The sequence below is a fragment of the Anolis sagrei genome, chromosome 4, assembly GCF_037176765.1.
Source record: "Anolis sagrei isolate rAnoSag1 chromosome 4, rAnoSag1.mat, whole genome shotgun sequence".
In the NCBI taxonomy this organism is placed as follows: domain Eukaryota; kingdom Metazoa; phylum Chordata; class Lepidosauria; order Squamata; family Dactyloidae; genus Anolis; species Anolis sagrei.
This window is the reverse complement of record NC_090024.1, coordinates 138,342,141-138,364,593: the sequence shown is the minus strand read 5'-3', so window position 1 is coordinate 138,364,593 and position 22,453 is coordinate 138,342,141. Positions and strand designations below refer to the sequence as shown.

The window sequence follows — 22,453 nt, the reverse complement described above, 5'->3', positions numbered from 1 at the left end:
AGAAAGTTGAAGGAGCTGAATGAGTATAGACTCTATGAGAAATTGTTAACGTATTTTCTATCATGGAATTAGGAATGGCAGCATTGCTTTTGACTAAGGGCTAATGTTATCTTCTGTCCAACCAGCTGTCTTCAAAAGTATTTTGTTTCTCTGTGTACTATCATGATGATCTGCACTATATACATTTAAAGAAGACAGTGGCTTGAAAAGGATATATACAAGTAGAGGTACTGTACTAGTAAGTCATATTCCACAGCATTACTGTTTTGAATTTGGATAGCCTACTACTTGTTGCTATGTGGAGAGGCCAACTTCACTCTTGAAAAATCCTCTGTGCAGTTATGAATCATGCATGTTGTAAATGTCACTGAAATATTTGTGAGAGGATGTGGAATATTAAATATTGCATCATAATTAACATAAAGATACAAGAGACTTAAGCAGGTTTGAAACTTTGCAAGAAACTGCACAGCTGCTGGTTATAGTTAAAATAGTACAAGATAACTGTTGTAAATCTGGACTACAGCATTAGAGAGACATGCAGTTTTGCTATATTTTACTGTTGTTATTTTTGTCTGCCTTTGATTGTTTTTGTTTGTGTTTGTTTTGATTAGACACAAATGCATAATTCCGCAGAACTAGAAATATTTATAACTCATTTATGCTCTGTCAACACCTTGCACTGTTGTGATTTACATTGTTAAGTAGGACTAATTTTTAATGTGTTTTCTCTAAATTAATTTGGTGGGAATGTGTCAAGTAGCATCTTCTCTTTATATGTAACTTAACGTTATGAGTGAGGTCTGTAGCAGCAAGCTGTTCAGAATGGGAATTCCAGTGAAATTTGCCCAAAACTCATTAAGATTTCCCTCTAGCTACTTGGTAAAGAGAGCATTGTTAACAAAAATAGGCGTGCAGTGGTGTATGCATTTACCCAAATATTTTTGTGGTGGCAAATGGGGGAGTGCTCAGTTTGTTAATTTCTGGCAGACTACTGCCTGATGTAATATTCTGCTGAGACTTGTAGCCTCTTTAAGCTACACCCCTCTGAATTTGGCATAAAAGCGACTGCTCGACTTTTCTTGAATTAGGTGTGGTCTTAATGTTTGGAATGCTGCGCCAAATAAACTGTTAGTATTTATTTCCCTTGCTAAGAACCCCGCAAAAAAGGAGCCAGTAAGAGTAATAGGTGAATGGGAGTTCAAACTAATTGTGGAATTGTGAAGCTCTCTTATTTGTGGTCTGTTGAATGATTTGTTCAATAAGGTACAATATTTGTTAGTTGCAACCATTAGGGAATCTTAATGTACATATTTCCATTCTTCCAAAGCAGTATGGAAATAATATATTTCAACTTGAGTTGACACAAAAGCTGATGTCTATAAACATAGAGTAAAGTAGATGCTTTGTTTGAAAGCTTTAGAGTAGCCACTTACTGCAGTTGGGATTGAAGGTGTGTGCATAAGTTCTGAACTATATAGAAGGACCCTTTTCAGTGGGCTCAAAAGAATATTGTTTGAAATGCTGGAGTACAATACTAATTAGCATGGTTGTTACAGAAGTAGATAGACCAAAGGTCTGTGCATAAGCAGTTTTCCATGTGGTTTTTTGTAGTCTATCACAGTGAAAACTAGAAAGTACTTTACTGAGGTGTTGCCTAGCTAAAAAATAATTTGGAAGAGAGAAAAAGTCAAAACTTTTAAATTCTGAACTGAACAGCGAAGCATTATGTATTAAACCTCATTTCAACCATCTTTTAGAAAGCAATGTCTGTGGAGAGTGACGGTCTTTATCATGGATTTTTACATGCTGCTGTGGGACATTTTGGCTGAGGTTGTGGTGGCGGTGATTATGTGCCTCCAAGATGTTTCTGATGCATAGCAAGCCTATCACAAGGTGTTTTTTTTGGCAAGAATTATCCAGAAAGGTTTGGCACTGCTTTCCTTTGTGGCTGAGAGTGTGACTTGCCCAGTGTCACCCAATAAGCTTCCATGGCATGCTTCACATGCATACCTAAAATACATTGAATTTGTTTGGTGATCAAAATTCATGAGCTGTGGTATCAGCCTTTGAGGGTTATGCTGAGCACCATCATCACCTCTGTCTAGTAATGATCTGTCTGAATGAAAGGCAGAGCAGCTTGGGGAGGACCTTTAATGAACAAGAAAACATCTGGATAGGCTTAGTTGTGGTTAGGCAGTCTTTCAAATGGTTAATTACATTCTAAATGCATTTGCACTTACTGAGATTTCATGTCATTAGATTTGAGATAATCTAATCTCCAAACATTCTGTCCCAGTGATACACACCAATAATGTACATTATTGGGGTGGAATGTAAGATGGTTTAGGCATCTCAATCCTTTGGTTGAAAATTGTGCAGACTGGAGACAAGACAAGATAGAGACAGCTGATCCTGCTCTTATATATGCATGTTCTGTGCAGGTGAATGCAAGGATATCTATTTCATCACACTGTACATTTTAATTATTTAGATTAATACTCCACTGTCCTGTCTTAAATAATACTCAAGATAAGCAGCCTGTGGTAATTAAAATGACATCTATGGTATATAAACCTTTGGAAGACAATGAGCAAAATTTGGTTTATATTTAGAGGCAGTTGCATATTTGTATGTATTTTATATATGTATCTCTGCCAACCTAGAAGTTTGAAAGCATACAATACCAGTATATCAGTAGGTACCCCCTCAGTAGGAAAGTAAAAGGTCACCCCATGCAGACATGCAGTCATGCTGGCAAAAAAGATCAGAGATGTCTATGGATAGCAGGCTCCTTTGGCATGGAAAATGGAATAAGAGCACCCCCCATGGTCGGAGTTGAGCATCGCCTCCAGATGCCAGAAATGAAAAAGGGAAAGGCCTTTACCTTATTTGTGTATTGTATGCTGTTTGTATAAAAGGCATTGAATGTTTGCCTTATATGTGTACTGTAATCCGCTCTGAGTTCGTCTGGGGTGATAAAGCAGAATATAAATAAAGTGTATTATTATTATTATTATTATTATTATTATTATTATGTACTAGAACTTGAATTGAACTCACTGCTGTGCCTCTTGTAGAGGTTGTAAGAAATTTGAAAATAATATACTTTAAAATCTTAAGACTGAAAACAATGGTTGGTTACAGAATTTATGAATTATTTGCAGACTTTGGTATAGTGCTGTTGGTCATTTGTGGATAGGTTCTTTCTTCTTTCTTTCTTTTGCCAAACATTAAGAAACTCTGAAAGGTGTTAATATTTTTAGTACAGATATAGACATATTCTTTACCATTTTAGAGGCAGAAGAAAAGCTACATAATGCAACATTGTAATATGTTTTCTTTGAGGGTATGGTGTTCATGCTCAGGATCCCATTAAACATTTCAGTTTTGAACACCTTGTCTACTGTATCCCCTTTCAAGAAGGGCAGCAGTTTAGGTGAAAAGAGTGTTCCCTGAGTATCAAGAATCCTTGATGAGAAAAATATTGGTTGGATGGAAACCTTCAAGTTCAGAATGTATTCATACGTGGCTCTTTTATCAAGAAAATTGCACGTTATGCAAGGAAAAACAAACTTCTGTGCAAAACCCCCCCAGCATTTCTGCATAGAAGAGGCTGTTTTTTGCATAAAAAGACATGTGTAGATTTTTGAAAAATAAATCCTGAATAAGGATTAGTCTTACAGCGGGGTGAAAAATAATTAAATTAATTGTTGTCCACCATGATTAAATTTTAAAAGATTTACATCTCTAGTATAGTGTGAAACTGGTGCTGAGCAGAGATTTGTTATGATGAAACTTGGCTTTGTTTATTTCCGACTTCCATAAACATTAAAACCAAAGCAAGTTGATTTTCTTAGCTATTTTATGGGGAGGGATGGAAACTTGTGAAACATATTGTAATATGATATATGAAGGAAGGCCTCTTTAACATTTGTCTCTTCTAGTTACTTTTGTGTGCCACAGCTGTTTTTCTACAGACTGGTGGCAGCTGCCCGGTCGGACAGAGTGATAGAACTTGCCAAATCCCATTGTGGCCATTTCCAGCCATATGTTGGAGAAACCCTGATAATCTGGATTCATAATGAGGAGCCCTAATATCAGGATTCTCTGTTAAAAATTAGAAGTATAGTTTTTGGAATTTAGTTTCAACTTTGTTTTGTTACGCAAAAGTGACTTCCTACTAAGAGAGAAGTTATGCAAGTGTATTTGGGGAGTTAGGGTGAAATTATCATATGGTAAGATCTAGTAGGGATTTCATATTGAAAAATAAAGATGGCAAATAAACTCTTCAGGTTACTTTTATTTATGAAGAATAAATAAAAGCTTGGGTTATGTCATGTTTTTAAATTCAGTAAATTTATTTTAAGGAAGAAAAATGTCTGTAGTAGGGTTTTAATGGCAAGACTGGCCTTATTAAAAGTGGGCAGCATAAGCAGCTGGCAAGTTGAGAAAAGTATTCAATTTTTTTAAATTAAAAAAAAAACAACAACAGGCAGCTTTATCTTTGTCAAGTGTACCTAATTGGTGTCACTGCCTGAACCAAAAGTTGGGTGTAGCCCTGATTGCAAAGTAATAGTTCCACTATTAATTGTTGACCACAAGAATAAAATTTCAAAACATTTACATTGCTATTGGATGAAGGGAAAATGTTATTTATGTTTTGTGATTGTACCAAGGACTGGGTAGGAAATCATTTCTATATGATATGCTAGAAATATGCAAAGTTTCTCAGAGTTCCTTGGTGTTTTTCGTGCTTACACATTTCTCTGGAAGATCAAAAAGCAGTTCATGATGGTGATGCTACTTTCCAGATTCAGATATTCAGGAATCCTTTGAACACTGAGCTTTCATTTAGTTAATATGCTTTGCAACAGCTATTTACTGGCTTTTCCCCCATCAAGGGTTGTTTCACACTAGTAGTTTAGCCTGAAATTGGCATTTTTCGGTCCTTTGCTTTTTGCAGGAAATCCAAATGATATAATTTCCAAATTGTTGACTATTGTCTTCCAAATGAAAATAATGGAGGGAGGATGAGAAAAAATCAGTAATCAAAACCTCCTTTGGGAATGGGAACTGTGATTAAGGTCAGTTTAGAAGCTATTCATTCCTGCTGGTACTTCTGTTACATGAAACAAAGAGACAGTAAAAAAGGGCAAAGGCTTCAAAGAGGAAGAACATTGAACAGATCTTTGCTGAATGTAACTGAATGTATAGATATCAGGAAGTGATCTGGGATGTTTGGCTAAGACACCACTATATATGTCTTAACACCAGTCTTGTCAATAGGGCTACAGTTGGATGTGGTCTGATTAAGGGGATTTCATAACTTTAGTCCTCCAGTTGTTTTAGATCTCCTGTCTCAGAACTGGGCATGCCCTTGGCCATTGTGGCTGGGATTCTTTGGAGCTGAAGTCCAAACTGGAAGACAAAAGAATTGGAACTTTTGGTGTACTTCATGTCAGGTTGATGTAGCATTTAGTCCCAAATGGCTTGTAGAGTCATTGCCTTCTAACTCAGTTGATTGCATAGTTCATAGCTGCCTTTTTATAAAAGCGCTCTTGATGCTATTAAGGAAGCCCATGAGTTTGACATCACACTGATTGTGATTACTGTTAGAATATGCAATATACCTTTTTTTTATTGTGGTTGAAGTTTCTAGCATAAAGTTGGGAAACTTCACAACAAGTTTTCTGATTATTTAAATATATGCAGATTTGATTAACTGACATACAGTAGTTTTGTTTTCCCCTCCTTGTTGTGCTGATAATGTTTTGTTAATCATTTGAGACAACTGCTAACATTCTAGTGTCAGCATGGTGTAGTGCAGAGGTCCTCAAACTAAGGCCTGGGGGCCGGATACGGCCCTCCAAGGTCATTTATCCGGCCCTCACTCAGGGTCAACCTAATCCTGAAATGACTTGAAAGCATATACCAACAACAACAATCCTATCTCATCAGCCAAAAGCAGGCCCACACTTCCCATTGAAATACTAATAAGTTTTTATTCGTTTAAATTGTTCATCATTTTAATTATTGTATTGTTTTAAAGTGTTTTTGCACTATAAATAAGATATGTGCAGTGTGCATGGGAATTCATTCATTTTTTAAAAAAATTATAGTCCGGCCCTCCAACAGTTTGAGGGACTGTGACCTGGCCCTCTGTTTAAAATGTTTGAGGACCCCTGGTGTAGTGGTCTGAGTGTTGAACTATGACTCTGGATGCCAGAGTTTAAATCTCCACTCCGACATGGAAATCCACTGGGTGACCTTGGACAAGTCACACTCTCAGAGGAAACAAAGGCAACCCCCTTCTGAACAAATCCTGCTATGAAAGCTTTTAGGGTTCCCATAAGTCAGAAACCTTGGTTTTACATCTTCTAATATTTCACACATGAAAACAGAGCACTCTTGTGTACTTATAATGCCTTCATTTTCACACTGAATCTTGCTTCCTGAGTATGCCTACGTCTGTCCCTATCTACATATACTTGAATGTGTTTTTCTAGTTAAGTTCCTTTATGCTATGCTGGCGTTTAAGAGTGAGGCATCAGTAAACCAAATCATAAGCTATCCCAAATTTTAGAATTCTTAATTTCGCAGTGGATCTCATATGTATATGCCTATTGCCATATGATTATCCTTTTAATTTGTTTTGATTAGGTGTGACACACACACACATATATCTTTTTTGTTTTAAAGCTTCAGCAGTTTCAGTTATAAGAAGTGTTAGAGCCGCCGCAAACTAGCCTCCTGCGGGAGCAAACTGTTCCTTTGCTAGGGCAGCATTGCCAGTGTTCTCTCGTTGTTGACAGAATTCAACAATGGGAGTACGCTGGCAATGCTGCCCTAGCAAAGGAAAAACCACTCTGGCACGGAGAAAGAGGCTGAGAAAGGGGTGGAGAGAGAGGCGGAGTCTCATGACGTCATGGACGTGCTGGCACAGTTTGCTCCCGCAGGAGGCTAGTTTGCTACGGGTCTTAAATTCTTATTAGAAAAAAGCATTTGTGAAATTTCATAAATAATAATGTAGTATAATGGCAACTTGAAACACATATATCCTCCTATGATCCATCTAGGAGCTTAAGATCATCTGGGGAGGCCCTGCTCTCCATCCTGCCTGCCTCGCAAGTGCGATTGGCAGAGATGAAGGACAGGGCCTTCTCAGTGGTGGCCCCCCTGGCTATGGAACTCCCTCCCAGGGATATTAGATCGGACCCCTCCCTCCTGACTTTCCGAAAAAAAGTAAAGACCTATGGAACTATGAATGATGAACATAGAATGGCCAGACGATGTTACTGGATAAAGTTTTTAACAAGATGACACCGATGATTATATGCTTTAATGGTTTTTATTTATGTTTTATATTGTAATGTTGATTATTTTTAATGGCACTTTCATGAATGCCTGACATCGAATTGTGCCAATTTGTAACCCGCCTTGAGTGGCCGTATGGCTGAGAAAGACGGGCTATAAATATTGTAAATAAATAAACAATTTTTTTGTTTAGAACAGATTGTTGTGAAGATGAAATGTGAAGGTGTCTATTTATATATTTATTTATTAAAAACATTTATATTCTGCCCTTCTCACCCTGAAGGGGACTCAACATTCAATGCCGGGACACAAATTCATAGACGCATACATAAACATTAAAAAGATTTATTTCAGTATTAAAATACACCATTTCAAACAGTCCTAATCATCTGTGACTAATCTAATTGGCCTGGTAATCTTTCCCATTGCTGCTTTATTGCTCTGTCCCGAAAGCTTGGTCCCACAGCCAAGTTTTTACCATCCTTCTAAAAGACAGGAGAGAGGGGGCCGCCCTGATCTCACCAGGAAGGGAGTTCCATAGCTGGGGAGCAATCACCGAGAAGGCCTTGTCTCTCGTCCCCACCAATCGTGCCTGTGACAAGGGGAAGGCTTTCCTAAAAAGGAGCTCAATAACAGTGTTTTAGCATGGAGAGATATAGAAGAGAACGATTGTTCTGTATCTCATGTTGATAAAATACCCCCGACAGAAAGGGAGTTGATACTTTTGTTTCAAATGCATATATTGCAGTTTTTCAAGTAAGAGACACATAATTCTTTACTTTCATTTGAAGAGAACAGTCTCTTTTCCAGGTATTTTCTTGTATAATTTATTCCCAGATTGTCCCATTCTTTCCAATAGCTACTTGTCATGTCTTGAGCATTGAAACATACTTGTTTTTGATGTTTGACTACTGTGAAAGCTTTGTGGTTGCAAAAGATTCACCAAAATTTGATTTTTGTAAAACTTCATCACTGATCCAAGTCTGTGAACTATGCAGTACAGTTTCCCCTTAGACATTACATGTTTTACAAGCAATATAAAAAGGTAGAGAATTTCTGAACACCTGGAGCATCTTTCCTTTGTGAGAGAAACTGGTTTTCGTTTTGAAGAAGTTTATTGTACGACAGAATTACACATTGCACGTAGACCTGCCATGGCAGGCTTTTCCCTAAAGTTCTAACTTCAGGCTGTTGTGTCAACAGTTTAAATCTCTGTATTGACAGAAAGCTCCCATTAGGCATTTATTTTGCATCTTCACCTGCCTGCCTGAAAAACAGTTATGAATCCTTGGAAAAAATGGGCAAGTGAAAGCAAATTGGCACCACAGACGTCTGGCAGAGATGGAGTGCTGTAATAACAGATTGCACAGTTGATCTATGACCTCTGGGTCTTGTGCAGCTGATGGCATTATGCTGCCAGTTGCTGTTGGTGAATCTAACAGCTGACTTGCTGAAAGATTAGGTATCATCTTGCTGTGTTGCTCTAAAGTAACAGATCAGGGGCCAGTCTAACAGCAACAGTCAAAACAGGCTGTTATCAGGGAAAAATCTAGAACACTTTGAAAAATTAATTACCATCACTCACACTTCTTTTTTATTTCAAACAATGGTTAGGATATGAGCAGGACCAGTTCTACACATGGACAGACTAAAGCAGCCACCTTAAGCAGCTAATGCTGAGGGACGTGGCATACTGGATAATTATTATGTGCCACATTGCCCTGAATAATCTCTTTCCATGAGGGGCAGTGCATAAAGCTGCCCCTTAGCAACTAAAAGATTCAGCGGTCAATCCAGCTGGTGTTTTATACATGGAATGATGAGAAGCATCATTATGTCCTATGTCTCTAGGGACAAAATGTCTCGGGTTGCACATGATATTAGGGTAGCTGTGTTCAGTGGTCTCCTTTACACTGTTTTCTCCCTTCTCTTTCCTTAGTGTAAAAATGCACAATACTTCAATGCTACTTGGACAAATAATCATTTGTTGGATGGGGAATGCAGTTTAACCTGTAAAATTACACGAGTGGGATGGGGTCCAGTTGCCCACAGCATTATTGTTTGAGTCATGTTCCTTCCATTCATTTTCAACAAACGTGCTGGATAGTCCTTTTTTTATTATCTTCCTTCTTTTCTCTTTGGGGAGTTAAGTTAGAGTATGAGATAGGGTGAGTGCATGGGCCATCTAGTGAAACTAGGGTGTGGATATCTAGTGCGCTCTGATGGGATGCTTGAGGGCTGTATGACAGGGTAAGCGCTTTGAGTTTGGAGAGAAATTCTAGAGTATGTATGAATATGTATATATTTGTGCATCTCAATAGGAGGGAAGTACAGCATCTGAAGTGGTAATCTCTCATCTGTCATAAATCTCATGGTAGGCTTGCTCCTAAATATGCAAAAGGGAAATCTGAATAACTATCTAGATGCCAAAGCACTGTTTATTCAGTGGCTGGTGCCAGCGGTCTTGCTGAAGCAAATAAATCACTGGGAGAACCAGATTACATTTTTCTTTGAGTTAAATTTCACTGTTGCCACACATTTTCAATGACTAGGTTTCTATTTCCCAAGGCAAGAGGAAATTCCAAGAAAGCTTTTCACATAGTGAGTTACCTTTCAGAAGAAAGTCCCAGAAACCTATTATTAATCTGATTCGTATTCTGGTTTTTTTTTAATATTTGGGGAAAAGCTTACCAGAAGGTTTGTGATGGATGAGAAATTATGAGCTCCACCAGATGGGACAAATGTGTCCAGATGTTGTGGTATCTGCTGCTGCAATTCTTAGGGTTTTGGGGGAGTTCTAAAATATAACCAAATGATATTTTCTATGGCCCAAGACTATTTTTATGTATTTCTTATATTAGTGGTAACACTTTATTCCCACCACTGAGTGAATTTTGTTTCAATGCCAAATCAGGTGGAAAAATATCCTGCTTTTGTTTTTGTATTTTATGCTTTGGGGTGCTGTAAGGCATCAATAAAATGACACTTTTGCATTATGACATTATTTTCTAAATAACCAGGATAAATTTTGTCTTTCAAACCATAGGATTACCTTAGCAAACTATGACTTAAAACGTGTTTACATGGACCAAAAAGGTACTCCCCTTGTAGTGGCATCCATGACTATTAATTTGCAGTGTGCTTCTTTAATCCGTTTAAGAAATCTTTGCCTTTTACCCGGATGTTTTACCCAAAACCCAAATTGTTAAAGCCACTGTGGCTATCTTTTAGATGGCATTACTTCACTATGTAACTGAAGAGAGGAGTTAGTGGTGGGCAGAACAAGTTGTTGGAAGGTGAACATTTCTATCCAGGAGCATTCTTTCCCAGGTTGCATTTTTAAAAACATTAAAGACAGTTTGTATGTGTAGCTACTTGCCTATCAGTATATTGGTATTAACACACCTCCACTTTGCAGAAAATAAATTTGTTCTCATGCATAATGGAATAATAAAACTGAAACACCTATTGACATACAGCAAAGGATTGGCAATGTGGACCACCTCCTAACAGAGAGGTGAGTTCAGCAGGAGGAAATGTGTGGCTATTTATGATGATCTTACCTCACTGTGTGTGGCATAAAAGATTTGTGGTTGTTTGCTGTTTGTGAATTCTTCTTCTAACAAGCATGGACAAAATGTGTCCATCCAAATGTTCCTAAACTAATCCTATCTGCCCACCAGTACCTTAAAGGTATATTAAACAACAGCAAAAATCTTCCCACACTATTAATGAAAGTTTACAAATACACATTGTTGGTCATAGACTAGTAGCTATTACTTGTTTTATTTACTGCCCATAGTTGTGGTCTACCATTTCATATGGTTACTGACTGAAATCTGGGAAGTGACAGTGCATAGTGTGATGGTGAAGAATTCTATGATACCTTAATACCTGAGATATTGAAATGTTGAAACAGTGCTGAGCTATTGGAAATAGGTAGGCCACTACACCTTCCCTATAGGAAATGATAGAGAAGGCGAATCAATAAACACAACAGCAATTGCACTCCAGGCACATGTTCCCAAGTTCCCAAGAGCTCCCCCCCCCCCCCCAAAAAAAAAAATGGAATACAGCCTCTAGGAACCAAAACAAGACAGGTTGCTTTTGATAACTTTTCTGTATTGATTGGCAGTTGCAACATTTTATATTTCTGTGTGAAATGCAAAATCCCTGAATTCAGCAAAATAGCTGAATTTGATGGTCTTAATTAGAAAAAAAATCCATCTTTCTTTACGGAAACTTTGGGAGGAGGAAATTTATGCACAATATGTTTGTAGCAGTCTTCCCATGGATGGAAATTGCTAATATTTGAATTGGCCATGACGCAGAAATTGGAAATTTCTCAATACTTAAAAGAAATCACCTGACATCAGGCTAGGAGCTGGAATTGTGCTGTGCCATATAAATAGATCCATCCATGAGTAGGTTTAGCAGTCAAAAGGTAGACCTTGAAAATATCAAAATGACATCAAATTCTATAAGGGAATATGGGTGCACACCACATGCCATTAGCCATACAGAATCCAAGGATATGGAATGTGAAACTTTTTACACCCTTTTGTGACCTATTTACATTAGAAAGGGCAAGCAGTGTTGTTCCCCCAAGTGCTTTAGGTACTGCTGGGTTCACACCATTTTTCCTTAGCCATATAGATATAAGCAGTTGTGTGAACATGATTCTTCCTGCCTAAGGAATAAATGGTTCAAATGGCAACAGGCTAGGGCAGGTTTTAATTATAATTTTAACAAGCAGGAGTAACAGTTTCTGTTTTTATTTCTGCTAGGTTGTCTGTTTCAAATTTCATTATTAGCCTTAATTTAATCATGCATCTTTTTATTTTTATTTTTAGCGATGGAAGAATTAATAGTTGAACTGCAATTGTTCCTTCAACTTCTGGACCATGAATACTTGACATCCACAGTCAGGGAGAAAAAAGCAGTTTTAACTAACATTCTTCTGAGAATACAGTCATCAAAAGGTCAGTATAAGTTTGGTTTTATTTCACACAGTATAGAGTGAAACATATCTGTATTTATACAATGTACCAGGAAAGTGAAACACAAAGATCTCTTTTATTGTATGTAATGTTTCTGAACTGATGCTTGTGTCTTCTGCAACGGAGCAGAAAAGTTTTGGAACATATTAGAGTTCTTGCCAGGCAAGAAATTCTGTAGAATATACCTCAGGCCTTAAAGGGAAGGGCTGATGTTTTTGTATTCAGTTCTCTTTTGACTGGCATGAAAGCATTACTTCCATAGCTTTCTGTGAGTTTCTTCACAGTAAAGTTTAAAAACTCCTTCCAGTAAGGAAACTTTTCCATTACCCTTGGTTCTTTCTACTCCAAATACTACAGGTTTATTTTTCTCCTTTGGGGCCCCATCCACACAGCTCAATAAAATCCCACATTATCTGCTTTGAACTGGGATATATGGCAGTGTGGACTCAGTTTACCCAGTTCAAAGCAGTTATTTTGGGTTATTCAGCCTTGATATTCTGGGTGATACGGCTGTGTGGAAGGGCCCTTAGTTTTCCATGTATGAATGATGGATTGATGTCACAAAACATGTCCTTTTCACCAAGTCATTTCTGTTTCTCAGTAGTCTTTTCTCTTCACCATTAGATTTTGACCTGAAAGAAAATGTGCAGAAACAAGAGGTTGGCAATAGTTTACCAGCTCCTCCCCAGATGCCTCTGCCAGAGATTCCTCAACAATGGTTGGTGAGTGTTTACAAATGGTTCATCAATAATAAAGATGTGTCTTGTTCCTCTTTCTTCCGAATATGGGTTAGAATGTATTTTTTCCTTTTTAGTGTGATGCAGATACCCTTGCATGTGGTTCTGGCCCTTTCACATACTCCAGAGGAAGAGCTTTCAGAAAAAAAATTCTTCCATCCTAACATGGAGAGCTAACCCTTTCCCCTGTTCCATCCTGCTGTGTGTAGGATGAACTGTAGGATGAACTGTAGCCCAGCTGGAAGAATAATTTTGGAGGGATTTCTTCCAGTCTTATTCAACCCTAACTGAGGGCCCTCCCACACAGCCATATAACCCAAAATATCAAGGCAGATAGTTCATAACATCTGGATCCGCCCTGCCATATAATTCAGTTCAATGTGGATTTTATACAGCTGTGTAGGAGGGACCTAAGACTTGCTCGTGAAGTAAGTTGGAGTGAGAGAGAGTATTGTCCAGATTGCACCTGTGTATTCCACTTATATTTTATAGCTGAATGTGATGGTCTTAATGGTAGGTTACATACCTGTGACCATCTTTCTTCGAGTGGTGCTCTGCGAATTCACACTTGTGGAGAGACTGCGCCTGCGCGGGCTCCAACGGAAACTTCTACATTTTAAAACTTTCAAGTTTTGGCGGTAACCCCGCCCAGCCCCGGCAGGGGATAAAAGGGCGCCCCGCGCACACCGATCCAATTCCTACGCCGCTACGGTAGCGAGAAATTGGAGGTTTGCATAGAGGGGAGGCTGGGCGGGTTAGTGTGAATTCGCAGAGCACCACTCGAAGAAAGATGGTCACAGGTATGTAACCTACCATTTTTCTTCGTGGTCTCTGCGAATGCACACTTGTGGAGACTAGCAAGCTCAGGTCCCGGAGGCGGGAAGAATGCAAACCGACTAGTCAAGTCAAGGGCCAAACAATGGCACCGGTAAACAATCAAATTCAAGTAGAACATGGTAAATAACATTCACAACAATGTACGGTACCGAAGAAAGGCTCGGTACCGACCAACACAAGAAAAAATCTTTGGGTCCTATGAAGGACACGATCCCAAAATCGCCCTCCCAAAGGCCATGTCAGGTGTACACCTGGTATTCAGTCTATAATGTGAGACAAATGTCTGAGGGTTCTTCCAAATGGCCGCCTTGCAAATAGCGTCCAGGGGAATTCCCTTAAGGAAGGCTGTTGAAGCCGCCATAGCCCTGGTTGACCGAGCCCGGACAACCAAAGGGGGCTGCTGTCGAGCAAGCTGGTAACAAAGCTCGATTGCCGAGGTGATCCAATGGGACAGGCGTTGCGCCGTGACCGGCAAGCCCAACTTCTCTCGGGCATACGCCACGAACAGTCTCTGAGTCTTTCGAGACCGAGCGGTTCTGTCCCTATAAGAAAGCAAAGCCCTCCGCACATCAAGCATATGAAGTTCTTTCTCCCTCGGGGTGGAGGGGGACTGACACAACGAGGGAAGGACAATGTCTTCATTCACATGAAAGGGGGACACAACTTTGGGAAGGAAGTTCACGTCGGTACGGAGGACTGCTCTGTCGTCGTGGACAACAAGATATGGTTCGTCCACGCGCAGTGCTGCAAGCTCCGAAGGCCTACGGGCCGAGGTAATAGCAACAAGAAATGCTACCTTCCACGACAAAAGTCGCAGGTCGATCGACGTTATCGGTTCAAAAGGCTCCTGTGCGAGTCGGGCCAGCACAAGGTCAAGGTCCCACCCTGGAGTTGGGGAGCGGACTGGGGGGTTTAGGTTGTTGAAACCCCGCAGGAAGGTCTTCACTGAGCTCTCCTTAAACAAGGAGGCCTCACCTGTTCGTTGAAGCTGCCAAGAGATGGCTGCCAAGTGGGACTTGAGCGATGACAACGACAAGCCTCGTTCGGCAAGGTGCAGCAGGAACAAGAGGATCGACGGTATCGAAGGCTGTTGGTCGTCGAGGCCCTTCCCGGAGAGGAAGGCCTGGAAGCGGTTGAGGCACGCCGAGTAGCACTTTTTGGTTGCTGGTTTGTGAGCTGCCTCCAGGATCGGGAGGACTTCTGGACACAGGGACCTCAGAACTGGATCCTCCACGCCGAAAGATGCAGAGAAGCGAGGTCGGGGTGGAGAAGTTGACCGTCTTCCCGGGAGAGTAGATCCTGCCGAAGTGGAAGGCGTCTCATCCGTCCCTCGGATAGTTGGAGAAGGACCGAGAACCACGGTTGTCATGGCCATTCTGGCGCGATCAAGATGCAGTTCGTTTGCGCCGACTGGATTCTCTCGATCACCCTCGGGATGAGCGAGAAGGGAGGGAAGAGGTAGAGCAGATGCCGCGACCAGTCCAGAAGGAACGCGTCCCCGAGACACCCCGGTACCGTGTTCGGAGCAAGCCGGGCACCGAACTGAGGAAGCTGAGCGTTTTGTGGCGACGCGAAGAGGTCTGCAGTCGGGAGGCCCCAATCCCTGAAGATCTTGGCCAACTCGTCTGGGTTCAACCTCCACTCGTGAGATGTTGCCTTGGTTCTGCTGAGTGCGTCGGCCTCGACGTTGACCTCTCCCGGGAGGTGCAAGGCTGTTATCGACACCGACCTGGCCACACACCAGTCCCAGAGTTCCAGCGACAGCTTGAGCAGTTTTCTCGAGCCCGTTCCTCCCTGCTTGTTCACATAGAACATTGCCACCATGTTGTCCGTGAGGATCTGGACCGACTTCCCCGCTACCAGGAGAGCAAACGCCCTCAGAGCTTTGAAGATTGCCAGCAGTTCCAAGTAGTTTATGTGGCACTGCTTCTCTTGTGGAGACCAGAGATCGTGGACTGAGAGATCTCCTGTATGGCATCCCCATGCGAACATCAAGGCGTCTGTCGTTATTGTGACAGCTGGGGGTTCTGGGTGGAATGGAACGCCTCTGCAAACATGCTGGCGGTTCATCCACCAGTTTAGAGAGTCCTTTACCGATTTCGGTATCAGCAGGCGTTTCGTAGGACTGTCCCGCATGGGATTGAAGTGGTCCAAGAACCATCTCTGGAGGGGACGGAAGCGGAGCCTCGCCAATGGTGTCACCATCACCGTGGAGGCCATGTGCCCGAGGAGGATCTGTATCTGCTTCGCGGGGACCACTCGGGATCGACGTACTTTGAGCGCCTCGGCACGAAGAGCTCTGAACCTCTCCTCCGGAAGGAAGACTGTCTGGGAGAGAGAATCGAACATGGCGCCGATGAACTTTATGCAGGTGGTGGGCTCGAGATGGGACTTCTCCTCGTTCAGCCGGAGGCCGAGGTCTTCGAGGAGGGAAAGCGTCTTTGCCACTTGAAGGCACAGAAGGTCCGGGGAGCGTGCTGCCAACAACCAGTCGTCCAGGTACTGGAAAATGCGGATTTTTTCCCTCCTGAGGGCTGCCGCGACCACCGACATGCATTTGGTGAAGGTTCTCGGTGCCGTCATGAGACCGAACGGAAGGACGTCGAAGACGTACGTCTGCCCCGCTACCCTGAAGGCCAGGAAGCGCCTGTGATGCTTTCTGATGGAGATATGAAAATAAGCGTCTCGAAGATCGACGGACGCGAAGAAGTCCCCATGCCTGAGGAGCGGGAGAATGGACGATACCGTCACCATCCGAAACTTTTGAGGTTCGATGAAGGAGTTTAAGTCCCTGAGGTCGAGGATGGGGCGGAGGGAGCCGTCTGGCTTTGGGACAGTAAAGTATCTGGAGAAGAAGGCTCGATGGTTTTGAGAGTCCGGGAGAGGGGAGATTGCCCCCTTTAGAAGCAAGGTCTCGACCTCCTTCAGAATGGCTGAGGACGGTTCGGTATCGACAATTTGTCCCGTTGGTGGGAGCTCTTCGAACTCCAATGCATAACCTTCTTCGACAATCTTTAAAACCCATGCATCTGAGGTGATATTTTCCCATGCAGGGAGAAAGTTTGTCAGGCGATCCCCGAACGGTGTCGAGCCGGATGGAAGGAAGAGGGTGGGTACCATCGGGAGGGACATGGGAACAACATCGGTAACGAAAGAGCAAACGGTATCGTCCATTAGGGCGTCAAATGCGGCGCCTGGCTTGGTTGCCTCCAGAGGCCTGGCGGGATCGGGAGCGTTGCTGCTGATGCTGCCTTCTCTGTTGCTGTGGTTGCTGAGGGTGGGTTTGCTGGGAGGCATGCAGAGGGCGGGTAGGCTGCCGGTACTGTATGGTGCGGTACGGGACCGTGTGTCGGCGTTTGTACTGGAACCATCTGGTCCTCTGCGCCTGGTTCTGATTCTCGAACCCACACTTCGAAGCCAAGGTCTTGAAGTTGTGATTTGACTTCAGCTTGTCGTCCGTACCCGCGTTGAAGAGTCCCAGGGTATCGAACGGGAGGTCCTCGATCACCTGCCTCGAGGATGTAGAGAGGCCAGAGGATCTGAGCCATGCATGTCCCCTGATTGCCACGGCGTGAGCAATCATCTTGCCCGCGGTGTCTCCCGTGTGTTTGGCCATCTGCATCTGGTGATGGGCCAAAGAGTTCGCCTCCTGAGCCAGGGTGGAAAGGGCAGAGCGGTCCTCTTCAGACATTCTTTGGAAGAGTGGTGCTGCCTTCTCCCAAAGAATCTGTTGGTATGCGCCCATACAAGCGCCATAATTTGCCATGCGGGCCAGCAGGAGGGCACCGGAGTATAGCTTCCTGCCCACTGCATCAAATCTCTTCCCCTCACGGTCGGATGGCGTCGACGATTGCCTTCCGAACCCCTGAGCCGCCTTCACGACCACCGAGTTAGGGTCGGGATGGTGTTTCAGCCACTCCAAGCCCTCATCGTCCGTTCTATACCAAGACTCGATCTTCTTGGAGGTTGGAGGGATGGAGGAAGGGGTCTTCCAGGAGCCCTGGATCACTTCTAGGAGGTAGGGAAGGAAGGGCAGAAGAGGAGCAGGTGGGGATTCCGCTTGCACTCTTTTAAACACCGGGTCCTGTACTGCCTTGGAAGTCTGCTTGACCTCTAGGCCCAGTGCTTCAGCCATACGAGCCATCTGATCTGCAAAGGCTCGGACATTGTCAGTAGGAGATGGAGGGTCAGCCTCATAGGCGTCGTGAGTAGGTGATCTCTCGATCCCGAGAGATAACACAGACCCCGAGTGTACCGATCCCGGCAACTCGCCATCTTCTTCCTCGTCATCAGCTACCACTGACTGAGGAGGAGGGGATGAGGAGACATCTCTACTCAGGCGCTGCAGCGGAGCCGCTGGAGGGGCTTTCGAGGTTGAAGCCTGATTGGCACGGGCCAAGGCCAGTCTCATAGTCTGCCTGCCCCTTTCCGGAGTCTCCAGCACTGGAGAAGTCTCCTGTCTTGCCGTCACAGTTGTCAAGGCCGCGACCGACAGGAAAAGCTCCTGTCTGGCTGTCACGTGTCGAGTTGGTGCCTCGATCACCGTGTCCACCGAAATCACCGGGGACTCGGGTTGCTCCGACGGCAGCTCTGGCAAGGACTGCGGCTCATGGGTAGGTTGAGGGGCCGGCTGGGGTTCGACCGGCTGCAAAGGCGACGACCTCGCCGACGAGGTGGCCGAGGAGGCGGTGGTTTGCTTTCGGGAAGAAGAAGAAGACGAGGATGGAGGCGGCATCGTCTTCTTCTTCTTTGCCGGCGGTTGAGATGTCTTCGACACCGACTTGCCCGGGGTGGGCGGGACGGAGGAAGAGGTAGAGGCACGCCGAGACTCCTCTTGAGACCGGCGGAAGGCAATACGAACCGCCGTGGAAGATGGCGGGGTCGCCGACGTCGACCTCGTGGACCTGATCGATCTCACCGACGCCACAGAACTGGTGGAAGAGTGCTGGATGCGTACGGTCTCGGTCGTGACCGTGCAAGGAGCCTTCTGCTTCGTTGGCTTTGTAGCCTTGGAAGCTGTCGACACCGAAGCTTTGGAGGTTGTCGACATCGCTGCTCTCGGCCTCTTCTGTGCAGCCTTCTTCGCCCTTGTCTGGCGAGGCTCGACCTCCGCCGATGGGCTAACAGGTCTTGGTGTCGATGCTGCCTTCGACGTCGAAGCTGATGTCGAAGGCCCAGATATCGCTGCCGACGTCGACGCCGATGTCGAGGGAACCGGAGCCAAAGTCTGCTGATACAGAAGGTATTGAAGCCGGTGGACCCGATTTTTACGGGACTGTGCCGTCAACGATTGACAATGACGGCACGAAGAAGTAATGTGTGCCTCACCGAGACACAAAAGGCAAAGAGCGTGAGAGTCCGAGTCAGGGATCTTCCTCGGACAATTCGCGCATCTTTTGAAACGAGTTGTTGACATAATCCAGTCAACAACTCGAGGAAAAACTCTGACGAGAAGCTATCCAAACTCTATCCAACCAGAAGTATCGAAGCGAGCCGTGCGGCGGAAAAAAAGGAATTGGATCGGTGTGCGCGGGGCGCCCTTTTATCCCCTGCCGGGGCTGGGCAGGGTTACCGCCAAAACTTGAAAGTTTTAAAATGTAGAAGTTTCCGTTGGAGCCCGCGCAGGCGCAGTCTCTCCACAAGTGTGCATTCGCAGAGACCACGAAGAAAAATTATATTTGACTTCAGTATTTGTTATTTGATAGCTGATATTTTGTTAATAGTAGATATACAGTAATGTGTCACAGTGGTATGAAAACTGTCTGTCTTTGGGATGTAAATTTGAGATCATACGTAAGAAATCTACCTTCTATACATTCCCTGAATGTTGTAGAAGATTCTGGACTTAGTTTCATGCTTAGTTCACACCAGACATTCCTGTGGCTAAACATTGCAGATGGTGATTGGTAATGATAATGGACAAGCTGTTTCTCAGCTGATTTCTTCATTTAGAAATTCCTGACAAGTTTCCAAAAAACCTGGAACATGGTGAAAAATTGCTGTTACTAGCTTCAGTACTCAGTACTATGAACAATAAAAGTATTCATTGTTGGATTTTGAATTTTAGGAGTGGACCCATTATAAAATAATAGGGAAGTGGATAAATTATAATCCCCATCATCATCTGTCATTGTGCCAACCACAACATTATTCAAATTAGCCATGTTGTGTTTGTGTGCCAAGTTGGGTCCAGATCCATCATTGGTTGGGTTCACCATGTTCTGTGGATGTGGGTGAATTATAATTCCCATTATATGGGGTAATTATATGGGGTAATTATCTCCAAATTTCACCTGTATTAAGGTGGTCATGTTGGGTCAGTGTGCCAAGTTTGGTCTGGATCCATCACCGTTGGGGTTCACAGTGTTTTTTGATTGTGGGTGAACTACAGTTCCCCAATTTGTGGGTCAACTACCACCTCAAAAAAACCCCCATCAGTACTCAAGTTCGCCATGTTGGGTATGTGTGCCTAGTTTGGTCCAGATCTATTGTTGGTTGGGTTCACAGTATGCTTTGATTGCGGGTGAACTACAATTTCCAAAATCATAGGTCAATCACCTCCAAACCCCACCCGCGTTCAAAGATGACCATGTTGGTTATGTGTTCCATGTTTGGTCCAGATTCACCATTGTTTGAGTCCACAGTGTTCTTTGATTGTGGTTGAACTACAGATCCTCCCAAACCTGACCAGTATTCAAAGTTGGCCATGTTGGGTGTATGTGCCAAGTTTGTCCCAGATCTGTTGTTGGTTGGACTCAGAGCGGTCTCTGGATGTTGGTGAATTATAATCCCCAGAATCCAGGATCAATCCTCAACCTCCTCCAGTATTTTCTGCTCGTCATGGGGAGGGGAGGAAGGTTCTGTGTATCAAGTTTGGTCCAGATCCATTGTTGGAGAGAGTTACAGTGCTCTCTGAAAGTGTGGGCCATTTTGGAAAATACATACATACATTGATACATACATACATACATACTTTGGCTTTTAGATATAGATTAGATATAGATATAGATAGCATTTAGTTGTTGGATTACAATATTATTGAACATTAGAATATGTTAGTAATACGTAATAATTGAAATTGTGCTGCCTTTTTATTCAATAACATTTGTTAGATAACCAATAATATTTAGTACTGACAGCATTTGATAGCATGTACTAGTATTTGGTTTCTGGTTATAGAGGTAGTGCATAGTTGTGGCAGTCCACTGCGGCAAAAAGAACAACAGAGCGTATTGGCATTATAAAGATTGAAAAGTTTCGTTTGGCATAAGATTTCATAGTCCACTTCATCTGATGGCTCATTTGACAAACACTTATACACATGGTTGGGTGAGCACAAAACATGAGCGTAATTGAAATGCAAACGCTACAAACATTAAGAATTATCAACAGTAGCAGTAACAGTAGCAGGAACATATTGCCACATTTTTCTGGTCCCACTAACAACAACTCTTATAGCTAGGGCTCAAAAAGATCAGAGGGAATAGAAATGCAAAAATTAAATGCAATTACAAGTGTCTAAATAGTCATTCAATAAGAATGACAAAAACAGTTAGTAATGCAAACATTTGTTATTAAGGCAAGTGTTAAGATAAAAAGCCTTTTTCCTAACCAAGTCACCGGAGCTATAGCTGAATCTCTTGTTGTATTTTTGTTCATCTCTTTCCCATCATAGTTCCATGTTTCTGACAACTTTTTTCAATTTTATATCTACGAGGGTTATCTGGAAAGTAAGGTTACAAGGCACATAGCTCTTGTGGGGAATTCTCTCGGGGGAAGTTGGCATCACTGCCGTCTAGTGGGAAGCTAATGGAAGTGAATGAGTCGTGCCAGTCATTAGTAGCTCATCGACTGGTGTTGTGGTGAAGGTTAGAGATGAGTGTCCTCATTCCGTTCCCCTCCAAGTGCAAAGTTCGCACTGTAATACACTACCTAAATGCTAAAGGCATGAACACCGCTGCAATTCATTGTGACATCATTTCAGTTTATGGAGGGGACGTTATTTCAAGACAGCATGTGACAAAATGGGTATGGAATATATTGTGAGACCATGAAGAAACTGCAGAGCCATCCAAAACACATGTCATGGGATGCTGACAGTGGGAGTCTGTCTTCTTCATGACAATGCGCGTCCGCACATCACTCATGCAACATAAGAGTTGTTGACTTCATTTGGTTGGGATGTTTTAAGCCACCCCTCTCCCAGGCCCGATCTTGCACCCAGTGACTATAATCTGTTCAACTAAATTGAAGGAACACCTGGGTGGAAAGCACTTTTCTGATGACACAAGGTAAAAATCAAAGTGATGAACTGGCTGAAAAAGGCAGAGGGAAACTTCTATGACACAGGCATCAAAAACTTGTCCCATGTATGACAAAATGTATTGAACTAAATGGTGATTATGTGGAAAAATAATGTAACACCTATGTTACAATCCATATAAGTTTTATTAAAATATATTCATTCTTTGTATTTAAAAAAAATTGGAACCTTTCTTTCTGGATAACTGTCGTACCTCAACATACTAAACCTAATGATCTTCATAATTAATGTAAAGATTT

The 22,453-nt window shown here is 42.8% G+C and overlaps 1 protein-coding gene across 4 annotated transcripts in view; it reads left to right on the top strand.

Annotated features, from left to right (window-relative positions):
* Window positions 1-22,453, top strand: part of AFAP1 (actin filament associated protein 1) — a 78,418-nt gene that overhangs the window by 7,882 nt on the left and 48,083 nt on the right. For all 4 annotated transcript variants that reach the window (XM_060774101.2, XM_060774100.2, XM_060774103.2 and 1 more), the window contains exons 2-3: window positions 12,171-12,299; window positions 12,942-13,039. In XM_060774101.2, coding sequence (XP_060630084.2) covers window positions 12,173-12,299; window positions 12,942-13,039 — 225 coding nt within the window. In that variant the 5' untranslated portion in view covers window positions 12,171-12,172. The remainder of the gene's footprint in view (window positions 1-12,170; window positions 12,300-12,941; window positions 13,040-22,453) is intronic.